Source organism: Fragaria vesca, linkage group LG2 (assembly GCF_000184155.1).
Source record: "Fragaria vesca subsp. vesca linkage group LG2, FraVesHawaii_1.0, whole genome shotgun sequence".
Classification (NCBI taxonomy): domain Eukaryota; kingdom Viridiplantae; phylum Streptophyta; class Magnoliopsida; order Rosales; family Rosaceae; genus Fragaria; species Fragaria vesca.
In genome coordinates, this window is record NC_020492.1 from 16,301,366 (window position 1) to 16,310,715 (window position 9,350).

A 9,350-nucleotide genomic window follows, 5' to 3' on the forward strand; every position below is an offset into this window, starting at 1 on the left:
CTTTAAGGCTTAACCATTGTACATGGTAATGAATGTTGCATTGAACTTTTGAGGTTGGTGAAATTTTTTGCAGCTATTGGAACTTTCTCAGTTAAGAATTTTCACCAAGCTTAACTTTTGTTTTCTCACTTCAAATCTGCAGCAAAATACAGGGTGATCATAAACCTTGATGTACCAGAGTATATAGCAGAACCAGTAATGGGGACGGGATTTCTGATAAGTTATTTCAGTGCATAAACTAGCAATTAAGTTCTGGGCACCAGTGTTGTGCACAGGGAATCAGAAAGATGCCCATGCAACTTGACCATTGTCAGTAGCTCGTTGGATTCCAGAATTGATTGTAAGGCTCTGTGTGTTGGTTGTGTCTATTTTTGGGAGATGATTTTCCTATGATCTATTGGTGAAGTCTAGTTGGACGGCTGAAGGTTTCTGGCGCTTTGTGTACTGAAGAATAGGCTCCTTGACCATGCTTGTTTTCCTGGAACGCTTGTCTTGCGTCGACCTACTACTGCACATCACTCTCTCATCTTCATCACAGTGGTTTGTGTTGCCATTTGTTCTGTTTTCATCATTACCAGGTGCAAAACTCTCTCTTGAAATTTGAGGATGAGCCCGGCTTGTGGGGGTGTTTCCATGCTCTTTTCTCATTGATGTAGTCTGCTCAGTCCTCGTTGGACTGCATTCATTTGAATCAGCCCTTATTTTCATTCGTGTCAGATCTGATCCAATGGAGTGGAGCACACCGCATGTGGATGTGTTTCGGTAGTTACTAGCAACTGGATAAAATCCTTGATGATTCGACTTGCTTTGGGGTTCAGTGTTGTCCACATCCATTCCATCATAGTTCAAAGCTTTCTGGACTTCAAGAAGCTTTTTCTTGGTAATATCAGAATGGAGCACACGCTTTCCTAGCCTTCGATTTCCCATGGTTTCAACCAAACCTTCTCGTGCCATCTTATCAATCATCTTGGGCACAGTATTCTGATTTGCTTCTCCTCCAAGCTTGTTCTGAAGCTTTGCGATTGACACATACTGCATTGGGAGAACATGATACAGTGCCTTCATGTACAAGTGATCATTGGCGTTTGGAGATTTTCCACTATCTGGGACTACTTGACAGTCCATTTCTTTTTTCACCTTGATGAATTCATGGTCAGACTTCTTCTTCGTGTAACTGTCTTCTCCAGTTTTTGATAGAACACCTTCAGCAACAAGCCTGTCCATAATTTCTTCAGTCAAAACCACCGAGATGTCTGGGAAGTTCGAGAGAACATCAGTATCTTCAACAGTGTCAAGATGGTGGCTACTGATCCACTCCTTTATCCGGGAAAATTGCTGTTCATCTTCCTCTGGATCCTGAGTATCATCTGTAGCTGCATCATCCATGCTGTTAACTTCCTGAGGTATGCTGTTATCCTCCTGTGGTTGTAGCTGAGCAACTATATATTGATCCTCTTGTGATTGGTTAACCTCACTGTCAGTTTCAGAAGAGTCATCCATTTGCATGAAGTCAGCTCCTAAGCTCACTTCATCATCTTGATTATCATCATTTTCATCCTCACAGGGATCAAGCACGCTCTTTACCTTGAGTGCTAAGACAAGATGCTTGCTGTTCACATTCCCAACCTCCATTTTCAATGGATTCTTTGTCCATGGGTTATGAGCTTCTTCTTCTGCGCAACATCTGAAGAATGGAGGCTCATAATCTACTGGCGTCACATCATCATATTAAAGGAGTTTCATCAGTATGGTGCGCTCTTCAGGTATCCTATCCAGAGTTCTCATCAGTTGAACCAGTGTGCGGACCATTTTACAAGCAGAACTTCTCATCTGGTTGGGTGTAATCTCTGCTGTGGAGTCACACTTGAATGTTCCACCATGCTTCTTGTTCCCAGAGCGACTGATATTCATTGAGACCTGGCTCTCGGAATTCGAGTAACTGAACGAAAATGTATATTCCTCTATCATTGGCCCTTCTACTGCTTCACACACACAGAACAAGTTTTTTCAGGTACTTCTTCTGCAAAGCGTCATAAACACCTTTCTCCATCCGGTCAATAAGTCTGCGAAACTCGGCATCCATTGGCATTAGCTTTTTGATCTTCATCACTAGAGCAGGAACGGACTTATCATTGAAATACTTCTCCGGAAAAAGGCCTCGGATGTAACTGATATTGAATATAGGGATGCGAAGCAGGTTCCTCATCAGAAGAAGCGAATCTTGCCTGGTGATCTCCGCCTCAGAGAGAGAGAGTTTGAAATTGTAAACCGGAAACAAGAAGCGAGTGAAACTTGATTTTTTCTTCGTGGATTGAAGTGAAATCATTTGATGAAAGAAGCTGAAAGGATGCAAACAGGCAGCGAGAACCTTGACAACATCCTCACGACCTCACCCCTTAGCCTTCTTTAAAAACTGCTACTTTTTGTCACAAGAACACTGGCCGTGCAACAATAAAAATTGTACACTGAACCATATTTTTGGTGTATGTGTGCATCGAATTTTTAACTTGGTTTTTTAGATTTGATGCTGCGAACACTCTTACCCTATTCTGCTACAAAGAATGTCACCTCTGAAACATTTGGTCTGGACTACTGAAATGCCATGATGCTCGTTTCAGTCTTGCCCTATATGAGCCTCATGACTTTCAAAAGAGGGTTCGTTTTGGCATCCAATTCAAGTGTACCAAGTGATCCTTCTTTTGAGCTCTGAAAAAAAAAGTACCAAATTTGAGAAGTTTAGATACCTTCTGGCCTTCTGCCTACATAAGCAGTGCTTAACAGAGTCCCAAAAGTAATCCACAACACCTCGAGCAACATGTCTTGTGCTGCTAGTATGTTCCCTGGTATATGGGGCTTGAATAGCTTTTGTTTGAGTTGGAGGACTTGTGATTGTTTGAGTTTTGTTATTCATGTTTTTGATCCTGGTTGACTGCCATATGAACATTGCATCATATGAACATGGTTCACCTCACAACACTCCAAGTTACCAAAATGGCCTTCCCTTTCCTTATGCACCGACTCCAAGTGTAGGGGCGTATATGTAAATTCGAAGTCCAACCCATCAGACCACTCCCTCCGTTTTAGGGCGGTAATCCTCTACTTACCGGGACAAAACCCGTCTCCGAGATTTCCCCAAAATCAAACCTCTGCACGATTCTTAACGTACACTCATCTCTCTCAGTTTTTCTTCAGATCCCATTCCTCACTACTACGTTGTCTGCAAAACCCAATTCCTTGTCCCTCCTCATGTTTCCTCATCAAAAACCTCCAACTCAATCACATTGAGACATACAAAGCCTCTGTTCTGTTCCTACAATGAAGACTGCTTCTTGGGTTCTGCTTCTTTCCTTAATCTTCAGCTTTTGCGCATCTGGGACTTCCTCCATTGACAACTTTCACCAGGCGTAAGTGTTCAATGATTGCCCCTATGTTTTTGAATCTATTTTTTTGGGTAAAAGAATCGAATGCCAATTGGATCAAAATTTGGAAAGGTTATGACTTTGATTGGCTGTAGGGTACTAGACTACTAGCATTTTGATTTAGCCATTGGGTAATGTTTAGTGATGTTGGTGATAAATTTGGCAGCTTTTGTTTCAGATCTTCCAGTACATTTGTTCTGCTGCTAACTCTAGGAAGAAAATTAAGAATTTCAAGATAGTTAAAGAACAGTACGGAGGTTGTTCTTGCATGAAGCTTGTGCTTAATGCTAGGAAAATGCCAGTCAAATCATGAGATTCGATGTAGATATAAGACTATAAGGTTATTTAGATTGTAGGTGATGAATGTTGTGGTTTTTAATTCCTGAGTAGGGTGGAATCCTACTATAGGATAGTTGGAGTTGCTATCAAGAACGTAACTTTCTGTTATGTTGTGATTGTTATGTGAGGACAAAGTTTAGAGGTTCTCTAGAGCATGTCACAGTGAGTATTTTGCTTATATGATTGAGTACATAAATAGATAGAACTGACTAAAGCGGTAAAGCCTATCAGTTTCTTCTTTTAAAGTCGCATAAATTTTTCATGTGGTATTGGCTTCCAGAAATCTACCTTGACAACTATTGCAGCTGCGTTTTGCCAGTATTGTGACTGGTTTGTTATTTGTAATATTGCATGTGCAGGTTTCCTATTGTGGAACCAGATCCTGGTCATACAAAACTTCGTCTTTCAAAGGAAGGCCTAGAGGCCATTGAAAGAATAACAACTCCCATTGCGGCTGTTGCAGTAAGACTTAGATTCATTTTCCATGGCATCAAAAGCACTTGCAATTTTATCTTCCTTTTAGCCAAATTCAATATGTATATATTGCTTAGTATCATAAGATTATAAAGGACCTTTAAATATATTCCAAAGCGGCAATAAACTTGGTGGGTTATGCCTAGTGAAGTGATCAAGCAGTAAAGGGGCTAGTCTTTCACTTCCAGACCACACCCCATCACCCGATACCTCACTTATCACCTAGGCTAGAGAGCAGCTATTTTATGTGAGTCTTGCATCTGTTTGGTTATCAGTTTTGCTATGTTCTTGTTTTATGGTAATATACAACTTTTTTTTGAGTTTGTCAATCACTTGGAGCCATATATTGGAATTTGAACCTGCCCCAATAGAAAGTTTAAGACTTTTTCTGTGACAGTTAAGACTTGTGTCAAGAGGGATGGAGAGATAACTGATTAGGAAAAAGAAAAACAAAAAGGGAGAGATAACTGCATTTGCAGTATTTCTTGTCTCCAAACTCAAGAAAATAGTTCTATTGCAAGCTGACATACTGATCAGACAGAATGTTTTCTGTCCATACATGTGCACACACATGGTGAAAGGTTATGAATATATCCCCAATATAGCCAATAATAAATTATGTACAAGTCGTGGTTTCTCTTGGTAAACTGTCCTTGCTATACAAGTTTTCTTTTGTCTTTATTTAAATAATTGTCTGCTCAGGTTATTGGGCCGTACCGCTCTGGGAAATCCTTCTTGCTCAATCAGCTGCTCTCCCTTTCTTGTTATGAAGGTCTAGTTCTGAATATATAACTTTATGCATTTGCCCATTTCCTTGTGAATCTAGTACATTTATCTTATTGCATTCATCTAACATCCTCAAGCTCCTAAATACTTCACCCAACAGGTTTTGGTGTGGGGCACATGCGTGACACAAAAACAAAAGGTACATATTGATAATACAAACTTGATGGCATTGTATACAACATGTCCTAAAACTATCTAACAGAACTTTTTTGCTTCTTACAGGGATTTGGGTATGGGGAACCCCGATAGAAGTGGATATTGATGGTGTAAGAACTTCTGTGTTTTACCTTGATACCGAAGGATTTGAAAGTGTGGGAAAGTCAAATGTATATGATGACAGGTAATTCAAAGTTACCATGCATTCTTCAGTTTCTTTTGTTGTCATTCAAACTATGTTCATTCTGCTGGATCTTTCTTTATGCTTGTAACAGGATTTTCGCTCTTGCAACTGTCATGAGTTCTGTGCTTGTGTATAACCTGCCTGAGACGGTGAGTTTCTCACCTTAATATACTTGAAGGATGTAGTAGGTCCTATTCCAATTGTTCTTCAAGCCACACTGTCCTTATATGAGTGGCAATTTTTTGGTTGTATCATTGTGAGTAGATACGTGAAGCTGACATCGCGCGGTTGTCATTTGCTGTAGAGCTTGCTGAAGAATTTTATGGCAGGTCTATTTCTTCTCTATTTGTTTACATGAGTTTATTTAGTTTATTGCGCTATTACCAACACTGACGTTTTGTGTCACCTTGTAAACTTATATGGAGAATAGAGTGAAGGTAAATTATCATCCCCTGAATCACTATTTTTACTTTTTTAGGGTGTATTCATGTACATTATCTTGTAATGAATTACGAAATATGAGTAACTGTGTTTCTTCAGGGCCAAGATGTTGCTTTTGAACCTGCAAAGCTTTTGTGGCTCATTCAACGTGACTTTTTACGTAAGTTGAGAAACGCCCGAGACATGTTACCTCTCTTCTTCTACTTTTGTTTTATTTTGCTATTTCAATTTTAAGAAAAACATTCAAGATCTCATGACGGTTTAATAGCATTTAGCATTCCGTAACCACCTTTATTTAAAGATTGCAGTATAAATTTTCTGGAATTTACATTGTCGTGTGTATTGCAGAAGGAAAATCTGTACAAGAAATGGTACATGAAGCTCTCCTTCATGTTCCTAATACCGATGGTTAGTTTTTTTTTATTCCAGTTTTCTTTCTTTATCTCTTTCTTAAACTCTCTGCAGTTATATACTTATTTTTACCTTTCAAAAAGAAATACTTAAGTTTTAATAGTGGGTGTTTTTGGACATTGCAGGGAACAAAAATATTGATATGGTATTTTCTCTATCTCATTATCACTTACTGCTGAGACATTGCTGGTCTGGGAATGAAAGCCAATAATACTTCATGTGTCTTTACAGGTTAACCAGATCCGGGATTCTTTAGCTATCATGGGTGATAATAGCACAGCGTTTAGCTTACCACAAGTAAGAGTTTTTCTTCTTTCTTATCTTTCCCCTTATTTTCGTAGATATCAGTTGCTATATTATAATGTCTATCATCTGGTGGTCGTGTGACCTTTTTGAGAACATGGGAATAGCACGCTTTGTTATTGGTTTCTTGGGAGAGTAGAGGGAGAGGTATCTTTGTAACATGGTTTTCAATGACTTGTAAATGCATATGATGCTTTGCTTTGAACATCCATGAGCTGTAAAACTGCTTTCTGATGGCTAAAGCTCTCCATTTTAAAGCTTTGTTCGTCAAGTGATCTGATTCTGTTATAATGATGAACTTTTAAACAGCCCCACCTTCAACGAACGAAACTCTGTGACATGAAGGATGGTGAGCTCGACCCAGCATATGTCACGAAAAGGGACCAACTAAAACAGCTTGTTTCTAGTATCATCCGTCCAAAGATCGTGCAAGGAAGGACTCTAAATGGCAAGGAGTTTGTATTGTTTTTGGAGCAGGTATCTGTTTTTCAAACTACTGGTTGATTTGAAATATTAGTCTATTATAATGAGAGACTCACCAAGCTTCTTAAGTAGTTGAGGATCTCTGCATCACCTTTGGTGCTTGAAGTAACACTGGATTTAATTCAGGCAGTGGAAATTCTCTTATCTTTCAAAATTGACTAGTTGTGGTTTCATTACCTGGTTGGATGATTAGATTTGACCACTTTCAAGATTACATCTCTCCTAATCACTGTATAATCTATCTTGGCTTTTGATGTCAGTTGAAAGTGATGATATGCTTCATCTACTTGAATGCAACTATGTTCTATAATGACCCTATGTGCCGTTAAATTCTTTTGTCAAGACTGTTACTCTCATTTTTAGAGAGAAAGACTTGGTGTTAGCGGTCATTGTCTTGTATTGTTAACGTTATATGGTATTCTCTCTACAAATAAATTAAAGAAGAAACAGTTAGCTATGTTCCTTAATTCTTTTTATTATTATCTTCCATTATTCAGATCCTTGAAGCCCTGAACAAAGGGGAGATCCCATCAACAGGTTCTCTGGTGGAGGTTTTCAACAAAGGGATTCTTGAGCGATGCCTAAAGCTGTACAGTGAAAGGATGAAAAAGGTGCATTTACCTATCTTAGAGCAATCTCTTGTAGAATACCATGAAAGCTCTATGGCAGAAGCAATGAAGCTTTTTGAAGAGCAGCATTTTGGCCGTTACCATGCAAAGAAATCAGTAGTGCAACTAGAAGAAGAAATAGACAAGGTATGAGTACTTTCTATTAAGTCGGATCCTTATTCTCTGCCTCAAATCATCGTGCCGAATCTATCCATCTACAATGATCCATGCCACTTAAACTCTGGGAATATGTCTAGTTGTACAGGAATATCATAATGGCCAATGAATATCAATCTTCAAAGCTCTGTGAGGGATTGTATACCAGTTGTGAGGACAAAATGGACCATCTTCAGGTTCTCAGGCTTCCTTCGATGGCAAAATTCAATGCAGGTTTTCTACAATGCAACCAAAGTTTTGAGCATCAATGTGTTGGACCTGCAAAAACAAATTACGAGCAACGGATGAATAAGGTCAGCCATACTTATATCTTAGTTTTTCCTGTTATATTGCAATCGCATTAGGTTTTGATATTTGCTTCTCAACTATACTTTGATGCTTGGTTGGGCACTTGAACAAAGAACGGTAATTCTATTCCATTTTCTTTCCTTTTGTACTGAAATACTTGTTGAGGCATGCTTCAAATTAAGAAGTGAAGGGATGCAACAAAGAGAGTACGTGTGATAAGAAAATCACAAAAGGGACTCCTGTTTTCTAAGAAGGAATAAATCTGAATACTATTTTTACTAGCATTCAAGTTACTTAGGTTCTGTGTATTTTCAATGTGATAAGTTCAAGCTCAGATGTGGATACACAATATTTAATGTGCAGATGTTGGGAAAGTCACGCTCCCTTTTTATAAAAGAATATAACCACAGGCTCTTCAATTGGTTGGTGGCCTTCTCCCTTGTCATGGTCGTGGTGGGCAGGTTTATCATAAAGTTTATTTTGATTGAAATTGGGGCGTGGATTCTCTTCATCTTCTTAGAGACGTACACGAGGATGTTCTGGTCAGCAGAGTCTCTTTATTACAACCCAGTTTGGCATGTAATAGTAGCAACTTGGGAAACACTTGTTTACAGCCCCGTCCTTGATCTAGACAGGTAATGACTTCTTCTTTCTTTCTTTTAAAAGGTGCAACATACCTCAACAAATTGTTTTTTACTTTGTTTTTCATCAATACAGATGGGCTATTCCAGTTGTTGTATTAGTAGCTGTATTTATATTGTATTGGCGGTGTTACGGGAAAAGAAAACATGGCTCTGGATGGCTACTACCCATGTACAATAATCAGAAAGGTGGCTCTAATCGGGCAAGATCAGATTAAAGATAAAAGTGATGGGATGGTTTAGTGGCCTTGATATATACCTGTGTTGGAATCATAGACTTGGGTGAGCTTTTGCAATATTGTACACAAAGCTGCCCAGTCTCAAGATCTCAAGTCGCCCTAATCAAGGAGAGGTGAAGCATCATATCGGAATATCCGGTGATATGGGGCTGCTCGTATAGTCTAACTGTAACAATTCCAAATTATTTGTATTTCTATTCATTTTTTAATCAATCATCCAGCGACTTAATATTGGTGTTGTATCACTTAAAAATGGTTCATGAAGGAAAAAGAGAATGGAAAAGAGAAACACGATCATTTCTGAGTTCTGTGTGGTGTGATTGATGATGTGTCAGCTTCACTTAAAACTTGAGTAGCAACTGATCAGTGGATAATGGAGATTGTAGTGTTTCTCCTGAACA

General features: G+C 38.9%; 1 protein-coding gene and 1 pseudogene across 2 annotated transcripts; one reads left to right on the forward strand and one right to left on the reverse strand.

The window, feature by feature from the left end:
* Positions 1–387: 387 nt before the first annotated feature.
* On the reverse strand, positions 388–2,326 carry LOC101310578 (annotated as a pseudogene). Its single transcript, XR_184145.1, has one exon. The product of XR_184145.1 is annotated as an uncharacterized LOC101310578 (transcript).
* An 876-nt stretch (positions 2,327–3,202) lies between these two features.
* LOC101312305 (guanylate-binding protein 4-like) lies at positions 3,203–9,350 on the forward strand. Its single transcript, XM_004290598.1, has 17 exons — positions 3,203–3,404; positions 4,118–4,220; positions 4,935–5,004; positions 5,119–5,157; positions 5,241–5,358; positions 5,450–5,507; positions 5,623–5,687; positions 5,789–5,795; positions 5,899–5,959; positions 6,148–6,207; positions 6,336–6,355; positions 6,442–6,507; positions 6,823–6,990; positions 7,494–7,751; positions 7,862–8,074; positions 8,433–8,704; positions 8,787–9,350. The coding sequence occupies exons 1-17, from the start codon at positions 3,316–3,318 to the stop codon at positions 8,926–8,928; spliced, it is 1,809 nt and encodes a 602-aa protein (XP_004290646.1). The 5' UTR covers positions 3,203–3,315; the 3' UTR covers positions 8,929–9,350.